General features: G+C 44.6%; 1 protein-coding gene across 1 annotated transcript in view; it reads right to left on the minus strand.

Annotated features, from left to right (window-relative positions):
- Positions 1–24,625, minus strand: part of KIF1B (kinesin family member 1B) — a 102,281-nt gene that overhangs the window by 73,968 nt on the left and 3,688 nt on the right. Inside the window, 1 exon segment of the mRNA XM_075190257.1 lies at positions 11,191–11,382. Within this exon segment, the coding sequence (XP_075046358.1) occupies positions 11,191–11,296 (106 nt within the window). The 5' untranslated portion in view covers positions 11,297–11,382.

Genomic DNA, 24,625 nt, shown 5'->3' on the forward strand with positions numbered 1-24,625 from the left:
CATTACAAGCAAAACAGCAAAAATGGCTGTAGAGAAAAAGTTTTGAGGGTCTTACTGACATAAATTGAATGTTAGTTTTAAAATTTTGGTATTCCGCCTACACACAGGGTGGAGGCAGCCATTTTGTACCTCATGATTCACTCATGTCAATTGCTCTAGTGAACTTATAGGCTTTATATTGATTTAGTCCCACAATATGGCTGCCTCCACTTGTGTTGACTATGCACCCAATCAGTTGCAAGGGGCTCTAGTGTACAGATTATGGTGTCAGGCCACAAAATGGCTGCCTCCACTTCTTTAGATTATGCACCCAAGCAGTTGCAGGGGGCTCTAGTGTACAGATTATGATGTCAGGCCATAAAATGGCTGCCTCCACTTGTGTAGACTACCCACCCTTCCAGTTGTGGGTCCTTTAGTCAGAGGTGCCCACTGGGATTGCTGTAGCTATGGAGTGTTCAGCTATTCGCTGGCATAGATTCTGTACCAGTACAGAGGTTTTGCTGCTTTTTGTGTCGGACCTCAAAATCTCCTGAAAACCACTCTATATTTAGAGTACCACGGCTGAAAATCCACCGGTGTGACAGGTCCTTCCATCAGCTAGAAAATAAATGATTCTCTCCATAGGAAACAAGTTTATTGTAGGCTTTGACACTTGTGATAGGGATCAATGTGAAGGTTAGAAAACACCTTTAAATTTATTTTTCCTCTCATTGAAGCGATTACATAAATCTAAATGAAGAAAGCACCCGCCCATGTGTACCACGTGTCCCATTTGGCATTTGAAGTGGATAAGAGGAGGACAAGACCTACGCCTTCAATATAAAACAGAACCATTAAGCAAAATAAATCGATATAGGAAACGTATAAAGGAAGATGAATATTTATGCGTTACAGCATTATGCCTGCACGGCAAACAGACACTTCCTCAGACCACAAGAATATTAGTAATAAAAATTGCTTTGCAGCATCTTCTCGGAAAAGCATCTTGATGCAGTGAGTGACATTGAGCGATCGATCGCACGGTGCTGTAGGAGTATCATCTCACAAGTCCGCTCTGTGCGGAGCCAGGAAGGGGACACAGAGACAATCTAGATCACATTAGCAACGTTTCTCGTGTCATATGAGGACAACTATAGAAATACAAGCGTTTTGGCCTCTATAAAACTACTTAAGAGTCTGACAGACCTCCCTAGAGGTCTGCACATAGAATGAAACCAGTTGTCAGAGGTGGAGACGAGCTGGTTTAAGTCACTTGGTATAATCCACTTTACAGGGCTTCTAAGTTATAATCATGACTGCTAATAGAGGCAGATGCAGGAGTGCGCAATCACACGTCTATCTATGACCTCCATGTTAGAACTTGTCTCTCACACGTTCAACTGTGAAAAACCGGAGCAGAGACAGCTTAGAGATGCCCATGTGAACATGGACTATATTGTGCAGACAGGTAACGCTACAAATCAGGCCTGCAGAGATAATAAACATATTGCAAGGAAGAGGTAAAATCAGGCTTCTTGCAACGCGTTTCGGTGCGGTATGCCTGCTGACGGGAACACACTGAAACTGGACAAACAAACAATCTATTGGCTGGAATTAGGGGAGATATGTTTAAAAGCAAAAAAATAAATAATTTACCTGCATTCCTTCAATCCAGTATGCCCCTAATGATCAGAGCATAAGATACTCAAGTCTGCTCAGGTGGGTGCATTGCTTTCAACGTGGGAGGGGGCTAAACACCCCCAGGAACTTAAATATAAAACCGCAGATCTCCTGCTCGCTGCCGGATGAACTGGATCTGAGGACCCAGGGAGCATAGCTCAGTGACCTTTTCTTATTTAACACCTCTCACCCAATCTACATCTACAATCTTTCATTTTAGGTGGAATCAGCGTTTCATTGAAGATATTATTCAATGTAGTCCTGCATTTACCTGTATCAGCACAATTCTAAACGCTGTACGTGTGACTATGGAAACGTACCCCCCACAGTGATATACATAAATTTAATTTGCTCTCCTCCTAAATCATTCCACTAACTAGAAAATGAAAACAGATTTAGCATTCTGCACATTCTTACGTTAAAGACACAAATTCTTTATTTCCAGAGAAAGGCAAAAGGTGAACTTGAATCTCTGGCGTCCAGAGTAAACGACAGAGCCAGGAAACCAGATCTCCCCGAACGGGACAACAAAAGGGTTTCCTTAGCCAAAGCCCCATCCCATCTGAATCAGGCTACACCCAGACTGCAAAGATCAGTTTATCAGCGAGATTACAGACTGCGAGGAAAACAGTCCGTGGGTCACATGTTCCGCTGTGTCCGAACCCCACATAAACCAATAAGATGACTATTCCAAAACCTAGAGCTGCCCTCTGATTAGGTCTCCCCTCTATACTATGATGAAACATTTCCATACCTTGACTGCACATGAGATGTTTGCAGTTACTGACAGGAAGTCTGCTGTGTGTAGCAAAAATATCTTCCCCCACGATCAAGACTATCATCACATATATCTATCTACAGCACTGGCAGGCTCCTGAAATACTTGCATATATAAATATATATTTATATTTGTGACTGTTATTAGAATCACAGATAATATAGAATGTTAGAATTGGAGGATAAAAGGACTTGTGGTCACGGGCTGGACCTGCCTGTTACATTCCTTCCCCTCCGGCAACACCGCATTTAATCATTGTTCTGGCTCTCGCTTCAATCAAATCCCAACGCTGAACCCTTCAGACACACACACTCTGCACCCAGCCCCGGGCTCGCTGCCAGCATACCAGCCATTAATGGAGAGGGCTCATGTGACAGCAGCTGGCGCTGCACAGAATCTTCCCCACACAAATATTACTGTTCCTAAGCAATGGAAATACAAGAGGCCTCCAACACCAGGAACCGGCCACAAAGCAGCGTGCACGGAAAACATCTCATTCCTTGTTGATGTGCCTGGGGGTCTGGTTACAGGCTGTTTGTTCAGTCCTTGGATACGGGTTTAAGGTATAAAGACCACTAAAGTGGTCTGAATGTGACCAACAGGAAACACATGGTGTCATCTTATACAGGTATACAGTACATCTAACTTATATGCATCAGCCCACAAGAGCGGGGCGTCCTTCAGCCCCCAAGAGCGGGGCGTCCTTCAGCCCACAAGAGCGGGGCGTCCTTCAGCCCCCAAGAGCGGGGCGTCCTTCAGCCCCCAAGAGCGGGGCGTCCTTCAGCCCCCAAGAGCGGGGCGTCCTTCAGCCCCCAAGAGCGGGGCGTCCTTCAGCCCACAAGAGCGGGGCGTCCTTCAGCCCCCAAGAGCGGGGCGTCCTTCAGCCCCCAAGAGCGGGGCGTCCTTCAGCCCACAAGAGCGGGGCGTCCTTCAGCCCACAAGAGCGGGGCGTCCTTCAGCCCCCAAGAGCGGGGCGTCCTTCAGCCCACAAGAGCGGGGCGTCCTTCAGCCCACAAGAGCGGGGCGTCCTTCAGCCCACAAGAGCGGGGCGTCCTTCAGCCCCCAAGAGCGGGGCGTCCTTCAGCCCACAAGAGCGGGGCGTCCTTCAGCCCACAAGAGCGGGGCGTCCTTCAGCCCACAAGAGCGGGGCGTCCTTCAGCCCCCAAGAGCGGGGCGTCCTTCAGCCCACAAGAGCGGGGCGTCCTTCAGCCCACAAGAGCGGGGCGTCCTTCAGCCCACAAGAGCGGGGCGTCCTTCAGCCCACAAGAGCGGGGCGTCCTTCAGCCCCCAAGAGCGGGGCGTCCTTCAGCCCACAAGAGCGGGGCGTCCTTCAGCCCCCAAGAGCGGGGCGTCCTTCAGCCCACAAGAGCGGGGCGTCCTTCAGCCCACAAGAGCGGGGCGTCCTTCAGCCCACAAGAGCGGGGCGTCCTTCAGCCCCCAAGAGCGGGGCGTCCTTCAGCCCCCAAGAGCGGGGCGTCCTTCAGCCCACAAGAGCGGGGCGTCCTTCAGCCCACAAGAGCGGGGCGTCCTTCAGCCCACAAGAGCGGGGCGTCCATCAAAGAAACATCAGAGAAAAACAAATTCACTTAAAGTCACATTTCCTACATTCTGGTAAGAATCTAACCCAGAGAGAGCATCACTGACATCATCTGCTGTTCTCTCTAGGATTGTTGGACCACCGCAGCCAATGTGCCTCATCCCATAGTCAAAAAATAATATACGGCAATTAGGATAAAGCCCCGTGGCTCTTCATGCGGAACCTCTAAAGCTTCAGCTGTCAGTAGGTCAGGGCCATCACCAAGCACTAATCAGCAACACAAGAATGAAACAGATTAAAGAACCACAATGGAGACCGACATCTTCTGACCTAAACCAACATTCACCCTCTATTTAGTCACTCAGAATGGGCAGCACCGTGGTCAGCATTGCTGCTTCACAGAGCTGGGGGACATGGGTTAGATTCCGACAGGGATAGAGGGAGGTCACACAGCGCAGGTTACAATACAGAGTGAGCAGGATAGAGGGAGGTCACACAGCGCAGGTTACAATACAGAGTGAGCGGGATAGAGGGAGGTCACACAGCGCAGGTTACAATACAGAGTGAGCGGGATAGAGGGAGGTCACAATACAGAGTGAGCGGGATAGAGGGAGGTCACACAGCGCAGGTCACAATACAGAGTGAGCGGGATAGAGGGAGGTCACACAGCGCAGGTTACAATACAGAGTGAGCGGGATAGAGGGAGGTCACACAGCGCAGGTTACAATACAGAGTCAGCGGGATAGAGGGAGGTCACACAGCGCAGGTCACAATACAGAGTGAGCGGGATAGAGGGAGGTCACACAGCGCAGGTTACAATACAGAGTGAGCGGGATAGAGGGAGGTCACAATACAGAGTGAGCGGGATAGAGGGAGGTCACACAGCGCAGGTTACAATACAGAGTCAGCGGGATAGAGGGAGGTCACACAGCGCAGGTCACAATACAGAGTGAGCGGGATAGAGGGAGGTCACACAGCGCAGGTTACAATACTGAGTGAGCGGGATAGAGGGAGGTCACAATACAGAGTGAGCGGGATAGAGGGAGGTCACACAGCGCAGGTTACAATACAGAGTGAGCAGGATAGAGGGAGGTCACAATACAGAGTGAGCGGGATAGAGGGAGGTCACACAGCGCAGGTTACAATACAGAGTGAGCAGGATAGAGGGAGGTCACAATACAGAGTGAGCAGGATAGAGGGAGGTCACAATACAGAGTGAGCAGGATAGAGGGAGGTAACAATACAGAGTGAGCGGGATAGAGGGAGGTCACACAGCGCAGGTTACAATACAGAGTGAGCGGGATAGAGGGAGGTCACACAGCGCAGGTCACAATACAGAGTGAGCAGGATAGAGGGAGGTCACAATACAGAGTGAGCGGGATAGAGGGAGGTCACACAGCGCAGGTTACAATACAGAGTCAGCGGGATAGAGGGAGGTCACAATACAGAGTGAGCGGGATAGAGGGAGGTCACACAGCGCAGGTTACAATACAGAGTGAGCGGGATAGAGGGAGGTCACAATACAGAGTGAGCGGGATAGAGGGAGGTCACACAGCGCAGGTCACAATACAGAGTGAGCGGGATAGAGGGAGGTCACACAGCGCAGGTTACAATACAGAGTGAGCGGGATAGAGGGAGGTCACACAGCGCAGGTTACAATACAGAGTCAGCGGGATAGAGGGAGGTCACACAGCGCAGGTCACAATACAGAGTGAGCGGGATAGAGGGAGGTCACACAGCGCAGGTTACAATACAGAGTGAGCGGGATAGAGGGAGGTCACAATACAGAGTGAGCGGGATAGAGGGAGGTCACACAGCGCAGGTTACAATACAGAGTCAGCGGGATAGAGGGAGGTCACACAGCGCAGGTCACAATACAGAGTGAGCGGGATAGAGGGAGGTCACACAGCGCAGGTTACAATACTGAGTGAGCGGGATAGAGGGAGGTCACAATACAGAGTGAGCGGGATAGAGGGAGGTCACACAGCGCAGGTTACAATACAGAGTGAGCAGGATAGAGGGAGGTCACAATACAGAGTGAGCGGGATAGAGGGAGGTCACACAGCGCAGGTTACAATACAGAGTGAGCAGGATAGAGGGAGGTCACAATACAGAGTGAGCAGGATAGAGGGAGGTCACAATACAGAGTGAGCAGGATAGAGGGAGGTAACAATACAGAGTGAGCGGGATAGAGGGAGGTCACACAGCGCAGGTTACAATACAGAGTGAGCGGGATAGAGGGAGGTCACACAGCGCAGGTCACAATACAGAGTGAGCAGGATAGAGGGAGGTCACAATACAGAGTGAGCGGGATAGAGGGAGGTCACACAGCGCAGGTTACAATACAGAGTCAGCGGGATAGAGGGAGGTCACAATACAGAGTGAGCGGGATAGAGGGAGGTCACACAGCGCAGGTTACAATACAGAGTGAGCGGGATAGAGGGAGGTCACAATACAGAGTGAGCGGGATAGAGGGAGGTCACACAGCGCAGGTCACAATACAGAGTGAGCGGGATAGAGGGAGGTCACACAGCGCAGGTTACAATACAGAGTGAGCGGGATAGAGTGAGGTCACAATACAGAGTGAGCGGGATAGAGGGAGGTCACACAGCGCAGGTTACAATACAGAGTCAGCGGGATAGAGGGAGGTCACAATACAGAGTGAGCGGGATAGAGGGAGGTCACACAGCGCAGGTCACAATACAGAGTGAGCGGGATAGAGGGAGGTCACACAGCGCAGGTTACAATACAGAGTGAGCGGGATAGAGTGAGGTCACAATACAGAGTGAGCAGGATAGAGGGAGGTCACACAGTGCAGATTACAATACAGAGTGAGCGGGATAGAGGGAGGTCACACAGCGCAGGTCACAATACAGAGTGAGCGGGATAGAGGAAGGTCACACAGCGCAGGTTACAATACAGAGTGAGCGGGATAGAGGGAGGTCACAATACAGAGTCAGCGGGATAGAGGGAGGTCACACAGCGCAGGTTACAATACAGAGTCAGCGGGATAGAGGGAGATCACACAGCGCAGGTCACAATACAGAGTGAGCGGGATAGAGGGAGGTCACAATACAGAGTGAGCGGGATAGAGGGAGGTCACACAGTGCAGATTACAATACAGAGTGAGCGGGATAGAGGGAGGTCACACAGCGCAGGTCACAATACAGAGTGAGCGGGATAGAGGGAGGTCACAATACAGAGTGAGCAGGATAGAGGGAGGTCACACAGTGCAGATTACAATACAGAGTGAGCGGGATAGAGGGAGGTCACACAGCGCAGGTCACAATACAGAGTGAGCGGGATAGAGGAAGGTCACACAGCGCAGGTTACAATACAGAGTGAGCGGGATAGAGGGAGGTCACAATACAGAGTCAGCGGGATAGAGGGAGGTCACACAGCGCAGGTTACAATACAGAGTCAGCGGGATAGAGGGAGGTCACACAGCGCAGGTCACAATACAGAGTGAGCGGGATAGAGGGAGGTCACAATACAGAGTGAGCGGGATAGAGGGAGGTCACACAGCGCAGGTCACAATACAGAGTGAGCGGGATAGAGGGAGGTCACACAGCGCAGGTCACAATACAGAGTGAGCGGGATAGAGGGAGGTCACACAGCGCAGGTTACAATACTGAGTGAGCGGGATAGAGGGAGGTCACAATACAGAGTGAGCGGGATAGAGGGAGGTCACACAGCGCAGGTTACAATACAGAGTGAGCAGGATAGAGGGAGGTCACAATACAGAGTGAGCGGGATAGAGGGAGGTCACACAGCGCAGGTTACAATACAGAGTGAGCGGGATAGAGGGAGGTCACACAGCGCAGGTCACAATACAGAGTGAGCGGGATAGAGGGAGGTCACAATACAGAGTGAGCAGGATAGAGGGAGGTCACACAGCGCAGGTCACAATACAGAGTGAGCGGGATAGAGGGAGGTCACAATACAGAGTGAGCGGGATAGAGGGAGGTCACACAGCGCAGGTCACAATACAGAGTGAGCGGGATAGAGGGAGGTCACAATACAGAGTGAGCAGGATAGAGGGAGGTCACACAGCGCAGGTCACAATACAGAGTGAGCGGGATAGAGGGAGGTCACAATACAGAGTGAGCAGGATAGAGGGAGGTCACAATACAGAGTGAGCAGGATAGAGGGAGGTCACACAGCGCAGGTTACAATACAGAGTGAGCGGGATAGAGGGAGGTCAAACAGCGCAGGTTATAATACAGAGTGAGCGGGATAGAGGGAGGTCACAATACAGAGTGAGCAGGATAGAGGGAGGTCACTCAGCAGAGAGCAGGGACATGTGAGGGCTTCCTGTGCAGCTGGCTGCCCTATGACATGTTAGAACATATATTAGACATGACAGCAGGATATTATTATTATTGTCCTTTATTTATAAAGCGCTGACATATTCTGCAACACTTTACACTGAGGGGATCCTGACACAAACAAATGACACGATACAGATAAAGATGGCCCTGCCCTATTGAGCTTACAATCTAAGAGGTGTTGGAACATGTGATATATACAGTCTACAAAAAGTACCATCACTAGGAGTAGTTTCACCTTCACGTTCTGCTTCTGTCACTTGTAGAAAACTTCCTTTCAACAATGGGCGACAATTCTCACAACGAGTACACAGGAAACCTGGCATTACCCAGACACCAATCGGGTGTTTGCTTTCATTTTCTAAAATGCACTACAGAAATCACAGCTATAATCTGATTGGTTACTATGGATAACCATGTTTTCTTGTGCAAGAAACAAATATTCCAGAGCATTAGACCTATCAATCCACAGGGAGCGAATGGCACTGAAAGACTTGGCCAACATCTGTGTCTGCGCTGCAGGGCTCTGCCTTGGCCACTTCCGAGCTGTGACAGCCCTGGATTCTTTCCTTCCTCTAAATAGCCCGAGAAGCAGTGAGACTCACATGCTGAATGATGCACCATTGTGCTCCTTACTTTGGAACACTATGTAAATATTTTATTTTCAGCCAACCCAGACTGTCTTTTAAATGTCTTTTCTGCACTGTACGGCTATAAACACATCAAGCGGTTTTCCTCCACTTAAGTCCATTAGATTACACTGAAAGAGAACAAATGTATGCAGTGCAATGGTTGGTTCTGAGGGGCCCATAGGACAATGCAAACAATCAGCTAGATAAGGACAACAATGTTCTGTAGCTGCAGGAAGATATTTGCCTGGGATACAGAACACGTCTCATTGTACGTCTGTATGCAGCTCAGTGGCTGAAGGCACCAAGTGAATAGACTCAGAAACTTGCCGGAGGCTGAAATATGAGTATTGGCCCCTTTATAAAAGACACTTTCTGCAGCATTTATAAAGAAAAACTGGTGCACAGGAAAAAAAGCTGCTGTAGCTCATAGCAACAGGCAGTTATAACTCATTTTTTTCCAGCACAGTTCAGAAAATGAAAGCAACATTCTGATTGGCTGCTAGGCTAAAACAACACTTGTAAACGGGACCGTGAAGGAAAATGAAGACGGACAAAATCTTGTGTACTGCTCTGCGTAAAACTGCATGTACAATGTAAAACATTACTAATAAATTCCTGGAAGGTCCTTGGGGCAAGATATCCCTTTCTGCCAATACCTTTCTATGAATACATTTAAATATACAAATAGATAATATAAATAGATTATGCCGCACACGCCACTGTAAACGCCATTGGAACTTGCAACCTATGAATTAACCTCTCTCATGTGCTCCCAAAACGGTTGTCTGGATGTCTTCTGGGATTTAAGTGTTCGTTTTGGGATTTTGGGGAGTGAAGATGGTCACCACTCGTCGACTCATCTGTGGCGAAATTTACCACAAAATTCTCAGCTCCAGAATAACATCAAGCATGAGACCAGCCACCTAATACACTTAATATTTAATTTAATACATCAAATGCTGCATTTTCACCTCAGAAGTTGCGCTGGTTACCTGAACGAGGCGGCCATTTTGCGGACTGAATCAATATTCATGAACAAGTAACCCTTCAAGTTACACAGTGCCAGTAGTATTTGGTGCACGGGAAGGCTGAATAGTGCCCAGAAACAAAATGGCTGCCACCATTGTGTCAGGCAGGAGTGGGGCAAGCTGAAACACTCTGTTCTACTGTTTACAATCTAATGCTCCGACTGGCTACAGGTTGTCCTAGATCCACCCCCCTTACCTCATGCATGACATGATGTCCGCACTTCTAAAGATGGAATATATTAGCTGCTCTGACCCAAATTAAAGCTGCATACAAAGAGCTGATATGCCTTTAAGTACACAACAATTAGATAGATAGATCCAAAATAAGTCTTTTGTCTCCCCCCTGGAGAGCTCACAGCAATCCAATTCTTGGACATTCAACTAAAATAAAACTATTTTTTTAAATATATTTTTGACATAAAATAACTTCATATAATGATACTAGAAAATCTTGGTAGTTTTAAACAGCATTTTGTTCAGTAATGAAAGATACTGAGGGACATTGTGTGGGGGGGGGTGTAAGCCACAGGAACCAGACACTAGCTGTCGGATTGGTTGCAGTAAATTCTAGCACCTTTTGCTGTCCCTACAATGCCAGTAACAAGTGTAAATTCAGTAACACAACAATTCTTGAAGTATATAGAGTCCTTTAAGAAAGATTAAGGCAACCTACGTCTCTCCCACAGTTGTGGATTTCAATGTTCCAACATGCCCTGCCAGCCGGCTGAGACTTGTAGTTCCACAACATATAGAGCCACAGACAGCCTCTCTCTGCATTTATAACTTATTCAATTGTATAAGGAATGACTCCAAGCATTCACATTGCACTGAAATACAAGTAATGCCCTCTGTGTGACATTAAAATAAAACAAAATTAACGAGAACACTAAAGTTCCTTGGAAACGTCTGGTGCCAATATCTAAATAATGCTACATGTCCTGGATGCGAGGTGTCTGGGTAATGTGGTTAGTATGCGGCCGGTGGTCTGTGACATTCATAGAGGCAGGAAGTCAGTGTATTCAGTCACAGAGCATGAGAACCACGGTGGGTATGTGTGCCGCATGCTGAACACGGATAATGTAATGTACAATGGGGAGGAGGACACTTGACGTTCGCACATCCTAAGTGCTGGCTGAGGAGGGGGTCTCAGCCCCCGGGGGACCCTCCGGATGAAGTCATCCCACCAGTGTCTAGTGATACAGAGGGCGGGGGTACGGCCTGTACTTACTGGTTGAGTTGCCCTGCATCTGGATGATGCACTTGGAGTCCTTGCCGAGCTCCCTTGAATTGAAGGGTCGGACCCGCACGGCCACTTTGACGGAGGCGCCCGACATGGTGGTCAGTGGGAAGGGGGATATTCCAATTATAAAGATAGATGAAAAGTGCTTCTAGACGGGGTGAGAGGTCTCAGGTCCTCATTCTGGAAAAGAAAGACAAAGGACAGATGAAATATACTGTATCACCGGACAACGACATCCAACACATCATTTAACTCTCCACATCCGATCCTTCATCTGCAGCCTCCAGCTCTGTCCTACTTTATTGTTAGATGCGTGTTACAGCTTTGTTTTAAAGACCTGCTGATATGTTATTACAGATAGGTGCCTCCTTTTATTAAATGTATTGTTTTATTTTATTACGGAGATTCAGGGTAAGGTGTGCCCCTTCTAAAGGACAGGGGGACACCCGTGTGGCCCTCCTAATGTGTTGGCTATCACTGCTCTATAGCCTTAACGTTGCAATGAACCTGCATTAAAAATATTACAACAGAAATTATGGAAACGATTTGACTGCTTCGAAGCAGACATCAGTTGGAGGTTTTTTGGGGGCTAGAAATCAGAGAAAGTGAGATATGAGAGGAATTAACACCTCCCCCCGCCTCGCATACAGTCTGGTACAGCTGGTAATGCTGTACTAGTACAATGTGACAGGCTGTGGTTTCTGATGGACATGACTGGTTGCTAGGCAGGTAACCAAGGCCATGGCGGCCATCTTGAGGCACCATAACACAAAATAAAATGGGTGAGGTAAAATGTGAGGTGTCAGGTCAGGCACATTACAGGTGCAAGCATTAGTAACCCACCATACTCATGTTGTATCGTAGCTCTGACTATAAGTGGGCCATAGAACAGGGTATAAACGCACACAAAGATGTATTCTCAGTCATGTAATCTTTATGATGTAATCACTGAGTAAGGTTGAAGAGTTCATTATATTAGTTTCACTTTCCGTTTGTCAGACTACAGCTTTCTAATCCAATATATCAAAAAATTGCCCACATGTGGCACCGACAGACCGTAGATAACAAGCGCCATAATCTGATATATCCACTCGGTCACTCTGAGAGGAGATGCACTATGGGAGAGGCCTAAGGACTTGGTTATCAATAGGTGGTTTTGTCTATTGTCCCAGAAGTTGGCGTACAACAACAACGCTCCATTCTAAATGATATCATAGGACGTGCACGTACGGAGGAATGCTCCCCGGCCGCTGTGATCAGCAAGTGGCGGGACGTATGACAATATTTGCTGGGACAGCTTATATATAACAATGCAGTGTCCATATTGATCGATGTACATGATGGAGAAAAAGGACCAGTAAAATTCAGACTGGGGTTCTCAATAAGCCACCAAGCTTCTATCATTGTACTGAAAATCAACTATTATTACAAACTAAAAGGGAGGTAAATACAAAATGTGTTCCCCATTGGAGATTTTATCTTTCCAGGTATAACCTGGGACAATGACACTGGTGGTTCTGATACAAAAATAAAAAAAATTAAAATAAACAACACTTTAGGGGGCCAATTCAATTTTGCCGCGAATAGCGCAGCGTTAATGGTATTACCGCTAATACGGTAACTTTAGCCTGGATTTCATCTCGCAGCTCAGGGAGCCGCGAGTAAGAATCCACTGTTGAAATTACCGTATTATGGGGTGATATGGGGTGGGGGCATTTAAATTGAAAGGGCTAAAAATTCATTATGGAAATAACTATGTAGTAAAATATGTAAAACAGAAACCAGGTTAACAAAGACTGAAGCTCAAGAATGGACGACAAAAAGACGTATCGAAGGCAATAGGATTGTGGTCCAATAAAATGACATCTGTAATTGTATAAACCACTGACATCACAGACACTTGCTCGGTGTATAGTAATATGTACCATGAGTCAGAACACACCGCCTGTTTGACGCTTATGAACTCGCACCATACTCTAATATACATCTGTATAGTATAGTCCAGTGGATCCCAAACTTTCTCAGTTCGAGGCACCCTTAGTGTCTCCATAATTTTTTCAAGGCACCTCTAAGCCAAAATAATTACCAAGTAGTCACCCACCTTGCTTTCCACAAGCCCTGGCCACGGCACCCCAGGGAGGTCACCGCGGCACCCCAGGGAGCCACGGCACCCAGTTTGGGAACCACTGGTATAGTCACAGACCAGACCAGATGTCAGAGTAACCTGTAGTGATTAATATGGTCCAATTACTGCACATTAATATGATCACGGGTCACATTTATTGACCAATTTCCCTTTTGACCGCCCTCCCTAAATCACAAAGAACATCTGACATTTTATAGTAAATTCGAACCAATTATTCCCAATGTGAAACATACAATTGTGGTAGAATAGATTTAGCCATGAAGGAGCTCTATTGCTATAAAGGTCTATTTGTATTCAGTTTCCTGATGCATCTGATTATCACCATGTTACAAGTGCAGCCGTGGATCCAGTGTGAATATGTAGGAAGGGTTGTCATAAGGACCAATGATACCTGTGAGAGCAGCGTCTGTCCAGTCTCCCAGGCAAATGGTCAATGACAAAGAAAAAATAAAACACTAAATTAAAATAAAAATGTATCCAATGTCAAAACGCATCTTGTAATTATCTCAAATGACGATGCAATAATATATATATATATATATATATATATATATATATATATATATATATATATATATATATATATATATATACACACACACACACACACACACCACAAGTCTGTTGTGCATAGGAGAAAACTCTTCCACCCACAACCACCGCTTAATGTAAAATATGCTTCACTGATGAACTGCTGAATCATACCCATATCTACTTATGAATAATATGAGAAGGAAATAGTGCACGTATATGTAAGTGTTAAAGCTGATTAATCTGATGGATTACAGATATCAGTTACCAGTTTATAGCAGAATTTGCAACCATGGAATCAAAGATCATTGAACGAAACTAGGAGGGCAGAGGAAGGGGGAGGGGTCACCTCATCATTTTCAAAGTCATTCTTAACAATGCTAGAGAGACATTTGACCTCTGGGGAGACACAGACAGGCTTTGAGACTAGAGAACTTGGTTTTTACAGAATGAGGGACAGCTACCTACATTAGGAGGAGATTAGGAGGGTATAACACTCCAGATTCTCCTGTGGACACAGGATCATAACTAGTCGGCTGCCACAAATAACATGTTATCACAACATCCTGGCAATGACAACTCTTATCAGGAGCGAACGTACAGATAGTCAAAGGCACCCTGTCAACAGCCAGTAGTCACACAGAGTCCGTCTAAACTCCATAAAGCACAATAAGGGGGTTCACTATACACCATTCTCAGAGTGATTGCATTAATCAGCTGAAGTTTCGGCATTAAAACATCATCAGGGCAACAGAACGTGAACTTTTATGCAAAACCTGTGAGTCTCACAAACTTCCTCATCAATGGCCAGAACATGACTCCCAGAGAATCCTGCTCAGTAATACCCGGAGAAGAGGAGCCCAAGGCCCTCTTCACTCTACCGAGCAGAAATCAAGGCCAACTGGTCCAACCAGTCTGACCTCTAACTTATTAATGGTAGATGCTCAGATTAGACCCAAGGCATCCGCAGCTCTTTCAGTAGAATATTATTCTCTAACTCCGCCATCCGATTCACACAATATCCACTTAGTCCGTGAGACCGTGGCAGTAGCAGCAATCAGACTTTCACCAATCCACACAAACGGGCTATGCAGATTGGTGGTGAAAGTGGACCAAATTCACCATTCGACACATGTGAGATGGTTAACGCGATAAGAGGGCCGCGAACAGGCCACCAAATCTTCTTCGGACAAGTTTTTACCTTCCCAGCGCCATTTACCACATTCACCAAGGTCCTCATTTGCTCCAGCGGTTTCATGCAACAACACACTCTCCTCTTACCGCTCTGTCTGCTTTAATTAAGCTTAGTGGGTGTCGAGGACCCTCCCCACTGAGCTTTCCATTCACCTGAACATGGGTCATGACAACCACTCCGCTTGCCTCACAGAGACCAGACAGGAACAGTGCGCAGTGTGGAACTGGTGAACGGAGCGCTGACAGTCAGTGGTGGTTGGTTTATCTGTAGCCAATTTTTGGAGGCGTAACCTCTAAATCTATTGCAACAGCATTACACTTCCACACAATATTGAGTGATCTCCGTATTGGCCGATTGAAAAATACGGACTACACAATTCCATAACTGTAAAAATATACCAGTTTAATAATACAAATATATAATTATACTCCCATGTAGTGACTGCCTCCTTGGAAATTAACCCACTTGGCCTCTCAAATGCATTATAACTTTTTTCTAAATTTAAATTAAAAAAAAAAAAAAAAAAAAAACCCCACAAAGTGTAAAAAAAAAAAAACAACACAACAAAACCTGTATATATAGAAACTAAAAAAAAAGTGTTTTTCATCTCACAAGCTTCAAAGAGTCTCAGATGTTCCCCGATAATCATCCAGACAAGTCCTTTGCTCCTCTTTATGGAACACAATAGGATTATGTTATATTCTGCAATGTATTTGGGTCACCCAAGAAATCTGACTGTTGTGTAACAAAGCAGCCACCGGCTGAGCTTTTATTCACAGCGCATCCCGGAACCTATCAAGCACAGCAAAATTAAGGAATTTTCTTGATGCAAATATATAAAATTAGTGGTATGTACATTGTTTGTAGATCTAATAATGCTCAGAAATGACACTATGTATTTTAAATAGCATTGTTGCAAATGTTTATGGTGCTTGTATAAGCTTGTATGTCAGTCGCTACCTCAGACAGCACAATGACTAGACACAAGCCTGGTTATTAACTATCTGAAGTCTGTCACTTTCTGCTTGCAGCTCCTAACGGCCACGGCATCTGTGTGCAACCAAGGAGTAGATCTATCACGCCTTCTAAAAATGAAAAGTGGAGGTATTACCCGTAGCAACCAATCAGATTCTAGCTATCATTTATCTACTACATTCTAGAAAATGAGAGCTAGAATCTGATTGGTTGCTATGGGCAACACCTCCACATTTCCTTTTTAGAAGGTTTGATAAATCACTTCTAATATTGAGGAGAGACTTCGCAGGCAGTGTAGTAGTATAAAATGGATGGCGTCTGTAGCTTACCTACCGGAGCGGAGGCAGCCATTTTATAAGCTTAACCAACAGTAATGACAAGGCAGCCTATCACGTCACCAGGAACTAGTGACATCACTAAGGCACAAAATGGCTGATGTGATATTCATCTGGTAAAGTTCTTAAGTGAGTTGCATCGTCATGAATATTGGTACAGCTCACAAAATGGCTGCCACCGCTGTGTGTAGAGGACAGGTATACTGCAAACAATACCATTTTGGTTGGATGTGCCAATACAAGCCACCATATCAAGAAACAAATCTTTTTTTAGTCAGTAACAAATCACACGTTCTCAGAAAACCTGGCCGCAGAAGAGGAGTCACTAGATAGAAACCATTCCAGGGACCCGTGAAGGAAATAATTGTCATTCTTCGAACTCTGATTCCCAGTAATGTAAAGAGGGAGGAATCTGTCTCTAACTAGAAAGAGCATTCCTCGCTCCATGAGGGGTCTGAAGCCTCTTCCTCAGCTGACCCCAGACTCAATGAGAACAATACAACACAGACCAAAACACAGAGGCCTTTATTTTTGTATTGTCCCAGACAACCAGCAGGGGCACTTCCATCTAATACAATCTCCAGTGTTCATAGGCATCACAATCCCAAAGGAATACTAAAATATTCTTTATTTGCATTATCTAACAGTTCACTACATTGGTTCCAATACAGATTCTCAGGGACATGGCGGTACCATCGCCACTGAAGACAGAACCACATTTTCTTCAGATATTTTGTCTGAACGTGATTTGGGTACAAAAAAAAAAGTATAGATTTTAGTTACAATCGTCAGCTCTTTATAACATCAAACATGTAAAAAAATGTTTGTAAACTGCTATAAAAAGAAATGATTGTTTCTTGATGGAACGTGGAGCTATCGCCTACACACAGCGACACCACGGAGGCATAAGGCATTAGTGATGCCATAAGTGATGTCACTCTAGTGATCAGACAAAATGGCTGCCACCATTGTAGTGAATACAGAAGAAACTGTACGGTTTTTGTAGCAAACTTGGCAACATATTTGGAGATCCACAAGTTGACGGATCCACTTTAAAATACAGAACAATAGTACACTCAAATCACACACGTGTGTTAATGTATTATTATTCATAATTATTTTAATTAATAATTATTAATATTATTGTGTTAATGATTATAATGTATTCTAATCAGTTATAGCTGACGGAAAGGCTGTAACATGCAATTCTCACCAAAACTGTAATTATAAAGAAAAAAAAATAATTTCCAGCTGCCGCTGTCCACAAAATCCCTCTCCATTGTGGCCATACAATTTTCATATGTCCTATACTGAGGAATCTCAGCCCGTCCACTTAATCACTGGGAATTAAAGTATAAAAATACAGTGTACGTCTCATGATTTATTAATAACTATGGTACAGGGAAGGTATTTGCCACCTCGCAGATCAGCTTAGGTCGATGAGACCATTGACACTCGCAGTCCTTACACCGCGTCCCAGAGAGCGGGAATCGCTCGTTTTACCTGCGTTACTGAGGTACTTTCACTTTATATACACAGATATATGTGGCTATAACTGCATAGCGGGTAATAAAACGTTCTCACCCAACGACAAGGTAAACATCTAAGGGGGCACAGCCGTTTCATAGATGTACAGGATAGATTGCAAAGGTGCAACAAAAACTGAGGAATACACAGATTTTGGGCAGTCGAGATTGCCCTATATTTAATCCCCCCTTCATAAGCAACCCCCCCATTCTCCACCTCTTTATATGCGCTGCTTCTCACAGAGCTCCGATAGTACCAATCTATCAACACAACAATGTCCGGGGGAGTAGGCAACTATGCGTTAAAGAAAAGCAGCTAATAAATCTCTAGAGACTGAAGTGTCTTTTACATTTCTGTCTCCATTACAGAAGTCATGTTGTCTTACCTGTCAGTCTTTGATTAAATCTTGGTCTCCATGAAAATGGCCACCTCCATAGGCATCAATACATGGACATAGGACACAATTCCTGAACTGTGTCATCATGCCACAGATGGCGAAGCCAACCACGTCTTGTACTGGTTCAGTATCAGGGAGAATGCCAGACTCTTCAGGGAGTGAGGGAGATCACCCCTATTTCAGGGAGTCTCCACACTAATATATATATATATATATATATATATATATATATATATATATATATATATATATATATATATATATCTTTAATAACACAATCTTTGCCGCTACCTCCAACAATTATCACCATTGGGAGTATAACGTTGGTGTTACTTTCAGACCTTTAGTTAAAAATTTGCAGGGGCTGCTCAGCCTCAGACATCCCCCATCATATCTTCATGTGTCAAAAGATCAGCTCTATAAACAATTCTACAGCTGAAGTTTGGGTCCCATTGTCTACACACAATGACCTGCTCCACAATGGGATTAAAGACCTACCACCCCGATAAGCTTACTTCTCAGCAAATACACGGAGACCTTGGCTGAAAATGAAACCTACAAAAGATATAGCTGCCCGTCCTCACTTACTGCTGAGGGAGGGGACGTAATATTCATATAATAATGCAGCGGATCTTTGTGTGGTCAGGATACATTCCTCACTGTGGAAAATTACTTTCTTTTCCAGGGTAATTGCATTTATTTTTTCGCTCTGACATTTGAATATGAAGAATTTGACCTCTAATAGGGAGTGCAAGTAACCTACGATGAGCGATAGTGGGGGGCAGGGAGACCAACACCCCCCCCCCTCTGGGAACGCTACGAGATAGCATGAGATCATTCACACTCTCATACAACATGATTCACCAAAGTGCAGGACATTCTCTGCTTCATCTATTTATGTACCTACGAAAAAAAATCACCCCCTTCACATATGTACCTGTCGCCTACACACAAGGGCGGCTGTCATTTTGTGGGCAGAAAACCATATTTGTGTCTCATGCCTCAATAATATCCCTAATTCTTAGTGAAATGAGGCACTAAATATTACCTCAGGCTGGCAAATGGAAAAAACAACAACTTTATCTATACTGATGTATAAAACCACATATTCAATACATTCTATCCACCCCCTATGATGTGTGATTATATATGTACATATCGCAGTGAGTAATAACCTGGGTATATGTCCTAACACTGTGCATTATACAGAGTAGTGTATATATCCATCCGGGAGATTTATCACGCCGGCTGAGCCCAGGGGTATTACTAGAAGGACTGCGCTAGACATGATGCAAGACAAACCAGTGTTACTGAGAACTGTAATTTATTGTTAAATAAAGTCACAGAAATCCAGCCATGACCTAAGGTTACAACTTATTGAGGTTTCTGTGCAATTCTGACATTTTTTTTTTGTTTTGTTTATGCAAAAACAAAGGGACCAGTAATCAAAATAAATAAATCAAAATTACTCATCACCACAAATCACAATATTATTCAAATATCAGCTCAGATTTCTTACAAATATTATGTTGTAACCACAATAACCATGGTTGGACATCTTGTGCTACTTCTATGTCCAATAGCGGACAACATATAGAGTTTTCTATGAGTGACCGCTTAAAGGACACGTCCAGATGGAGGGGGGGTGGTTTTTTTTGTTGTTTTTTTAAGCATATACTTTCTAAACTATACATGTATGTACCATGTTCTCCCCTACTATGTGCAATGATGTATCCAAACTTGTAACTACTTTGTATGGTCTAATGTCATTATAAATGTTTACTAAGGTTAACCATTTCAGGGGCAAATGCAGGATTTGTAGAGGGGGGTTTCCACACCACGCCGCCAGTGGGCATGGCTATAATTTTAGACAGTGCTTGGCTGCTCTCCAACTCCCCCTATCCCCATAATATACATGGGCAATGCTGCGTGCACTACTGTTAGGTGCACACAGCTCTCCCTTTTCAAGCAGAGCTGTGTGAAGCGGGGGCAGGGCCCAGCCACCTCAATTATACAGTGGAGGGGGGTTTCCAGGCACTGGGAAACCCCTCCTCGGTTTGCCTATGCATTTACATGAATAATAAAAAAAAAGTTGTTGTTTTTTTTTTAACTTAGGAGCATTTGATATTTTTTTGCTTAGATTTCTAAGATGACAATTGCAGAAGCATTTTACGGAGTGACTTAGTAGCACCTCTGAAGCCTGAAATAGTCTCTCAGATGTTATGAAACATCCCCAAAGGTCGACTTCTGCTTACAAACAAATGAAGTGTACGTCCCAAGTGGCTCCGAGCCACCGGCTTCATGTGTGCACTTGTCTGTAAGACTAAACCATTCTGACAAAGGGAGAGGCGACCTTCCTAGAAAGCCCATAAATACAGGATGTGCCTTTCATCCAGACACTGGGCTCTTAATACAAGCGGCTTTGTTTACAGATACATGGGGTGGGCCTATCCGGCCTTCCTTCTTCCTAAGACGACATGCAGTGGATCCTGGCCATCACAGAACGCACATGTTACATATAAAGGTTTTACAACGGCAACAGGTGAATTAGCACTTTTTTGGGGACGGGGATAAGATTAGAGTCACTGACTATTGACATTCAGAAGACAGGAGCATCAATGGACCCGACCACACATACCGAGACAGAGAGAATCTGTCACCTGTAGCTTATAAAATAATATAAATGAATATTTTACAAAATAAAAAAGGGGTAATAACAGAAAGGAGTAATGCCCCCATCCCCCCGACAAGTGCACAGAAGAGGATCTCATTGCCGCGGAGAACCCAGCACTCAGATTCTGCAATGTTCCAGCGTTAATCCAAGGAACAGATGACTGTTCCTAAATTCTCCAACAGTGCAGAGTGCAGGGGTTGCTGTGCTCCATGTGAAGGGGGCCCAACAGATTTAAACAGGTGTCTGTGTATAATATCAGCTGATACTTTTCGTTTAAAGCTTAACCGCATTAATCAGCGCTAACTGCACAGACAGTACATGGAGAGCTTGATCGCTTGCTACGTGTAATCACGTGTTCAGCACCAAACCTGAGAGACTACGCTCCACAAAGCGACGTTCATGGTCTGTCCGGCTATTTTACAGGATCTATAACAGGGATCCAGAGATCCCTATCTTTGGATGTGGTTAGGTTATGCTCAATTTTCAGGAATCACACCCTGGGCCAGTGTAAAACCACTTGTAAGAGCAGAGGAACCATTTTTACAAGAATGACCTACGGATGTTATTTCCCATCATAAAATAATTAATGTGTGAAGAAAAATTCCTAATGACAACATGTGTGAAGGTTCAAGTATAAATCAATCTTCCAGTCACTGTAAAATGAGTGTTGGCGTCGTTATTTGGTGTCCGTGCGATAAAACACTGTCTTACTGTTCAATGTCATCTCCAGTTCACATCATGCTATGGTATTACTAGTAAATGGATAGGCTGCATCCATACAGCTATTGGCTCAGTGCACAAAATGGCCGCCCCCATGGTGTGTGTTTTGAGTACACTTTAAAATGAATTTAAAATGACAGAAGGTACGCTTTAGCTGACTGGTGTAAAAGGCTAGAGAGCTGACAAGTCTCCGTCTTATCTCAATCAAGAGCCAGGCTTTCCTCAAGCAGGGAGGCATTGATCTGCAGGTGCCATTGTCCCTATTTTATCTTTTTTCAGATCTCATCAGAAAACTGAGACCAAAACAAGGACCAGTCCTAAGCTGGAGACTCGCACACACTGCAAACATTCATCCCCACCAATCATTCTACCGAGCCACAACATACAAGACTAATAAAACACAAGAAGAGCTGCAGAAAGTGGCTGATAAAGAGGTTATTGTAGCATAAAAATAGTCCGTCTACCTGGCTAAGTCCCCAAACATGTCCTGCGCTGTATGAACAGCACTGCTCCCTGCTTAACGGAACCAGCAATGGGAACTGTACGGATTGCTTTGTAATTATTTATTTTTGAAAATAAAATATTTTTATTACATTTTTTTAGAACACAAAACATCTATCCCTAATCTAATACTACAACAACAATACACAAGAAAAATAACAAATACAAAGGGCATCTCCAAATATGCAGAGATAGTTAACACTATAATATAGAAGACGTCACTCACAAATATTACAGAAATTCAATCACCACATATAATAATCAATACAAGTAAGAAAGCGGTATGGATAGACGGGTAGACAAATAACACAGAATACCAACCAAGTATTGAATATCGCATCCTAAGTCTAACAAGCAGATAACGCCTCACAAAGGAAACGCTAGGAATACATAGACATACGCATGTGGGCTGGGCGCCCAATCAAAAGCCTTAATCCCACATTTAGGGCAATTGGAATTTTTCATTCTACCCATTAAAGAAAGCCTTAGGGGAGTATAGGATACTCTGAGTAGAATCTATAGTATTACATATACTATTTATGATTTCAGTCTTCTATGACAGTTCAAAAATATAATTCTGCATTGTCCAATCAGCTCCTGTGTTAGCAATGAATTCAGACTTCGTGAAGCTCCTCTTCCCCCTCTATGCAAGTGGTATATACCCAACGCAGCACCAGTGGAGAGGAGCACAGCGAAATGCGTGGGGTCTCTACAGATCTGCTAGTTAGGGAGAGGGGGATAGGTAACTAATGACAAACATTGTGGGTGGATATGTCCTTTAAAGGCCAGTAGCCAAAGACGACTTCATAAAGATTCCAGAAGAATAGAATAAAATATTATGGTTAATTATAAGAGAATCCGTAATCCAGACAAATTAAAGTGTACAGATATAAGTATTCAGGAACGGTCATCATTATGCTAGGATTAGGCGAACCACTAACAAGTTTTTATTTTACATTGCAAGTCTCAGGAGTTGTTTTTGGACCAAGTATACAGGAAAAAGGCCACATACTGAAAACTGCATGAAGCAATCCAATAACAGAGGGAGAGCTGGACAAGAGCGCAATATCAAAAACAAGAGAGACAGTTGGTGAATATTTATCTTCCCTTCAAGATGACCAATCAGCCGTCTTAGAGCAGCTTTTTGTTTTTCTTGAACAATAAAACACATGACTGACCAACTTTTCAAGAAAAACAAATATTCTCCCATAACCCACTATTATTCCCAGAGAGGTTCCAAATTAAACGTGCCAGGAATGGCAATTGCAACACTGATCCAAGCTCCATATCCCCGTCATTGCCTTTCCCCCCGCACTACACCACTCCCGATGCCCAGATTGGCATCGGGAGCGGTGCTTAAAGTGGCAACGTGCAGGAGGGACGGAGCGCTAGAGACAGAGCCCTGCCCAGCAACAACTGGAAACTGATTAAATGTATAGTAGCTGCTGGGCAGACCTTTGTCACACCGAAGCCAACTACATCCTAAACATCCCTACTCAATGAATGTTTAAGTCCATGGCACTGGAGGTGTTGCTGTGTAGGAACGGAGGCAATGCATGGACCCTGTTTTGTAGTGAACATATTGGGAATGTCTATTTCTAAAACAAGGAGGGGAAAAAAAACCTATTTAATTTGATTAATAATTTCTATCTTTAAAAGTCTCAGCCCAGTGGTCTGTGGTCGTTGCAAGGGGTGCGCACTACGCGTTTCTTACGGCACCTGTAACGTGTAATCAGTGTAACTGAGCCCTAATACAGCAAGGACACAAATGCTGGCCGCAGCATAGGAACAATACAGGAAGTATATGTGGGGAGCTGCTGGTAGATGAATGATGGGAATTTCACATGTGCAAATAGCAATATAGTGCAACTTAAATGCAGTGTGACAGCAGAATGCTATGGAATGCACATAAGGACACACAGCTGATGGGGGATAGTAACCACATGCTATATGAAACACACAACTATGGCATTCAGCCAACACTGACTCATCCGATGGCAGAACCACCAACAACTGACAGTATAACCGTAAGTGCGGGTGACTGGTGCCCTGAAATAGTGTCATGGAGCCTCACGTCTACAAAGTGGGAAAAACATTTTAAAACTCATTAATAGTTATTTAAAAAAAAAACTAATTAATCATTATCATTTAATACATTCTACAAAATGACAGCTAGAATCTGATTGGTTGCTATAGGCAACATCTCCACTTTTACAAACCCGCAGTTTAGTAAATATTCTCCTTGAATTTCTATTTCCACTGCGATATAGATATTTATTTATTTTTCTCACTAATAGTGTAACAACCCATGTGAGGATCTGACCTCTATAAGCAGTCACAAGTTATATTGACTGAACAAGAGCGGGTTATGCTGTTTTGTTGGCGTTATAATTAATTTTAGGTGTGTCATTTGCATTATTTA

The sequence above is a fragment of the Mixophyes fleayi genome, chromosome 11 (genome assembly GCF_038048845.1).
Source record: "Mixophyes fleayi isolate aMixFle1 chromosome 11, aMixFle1.hap1, whole genome shotgun sequence".
In the NCBI taxonomy this organism is placed as follows: domain Eukaryota; kingdom Metazoa; phylum Chordata; class Amphibia; order Anura; family Limnodynastidae; genus Mixophyes; species Mixophyes fleayi.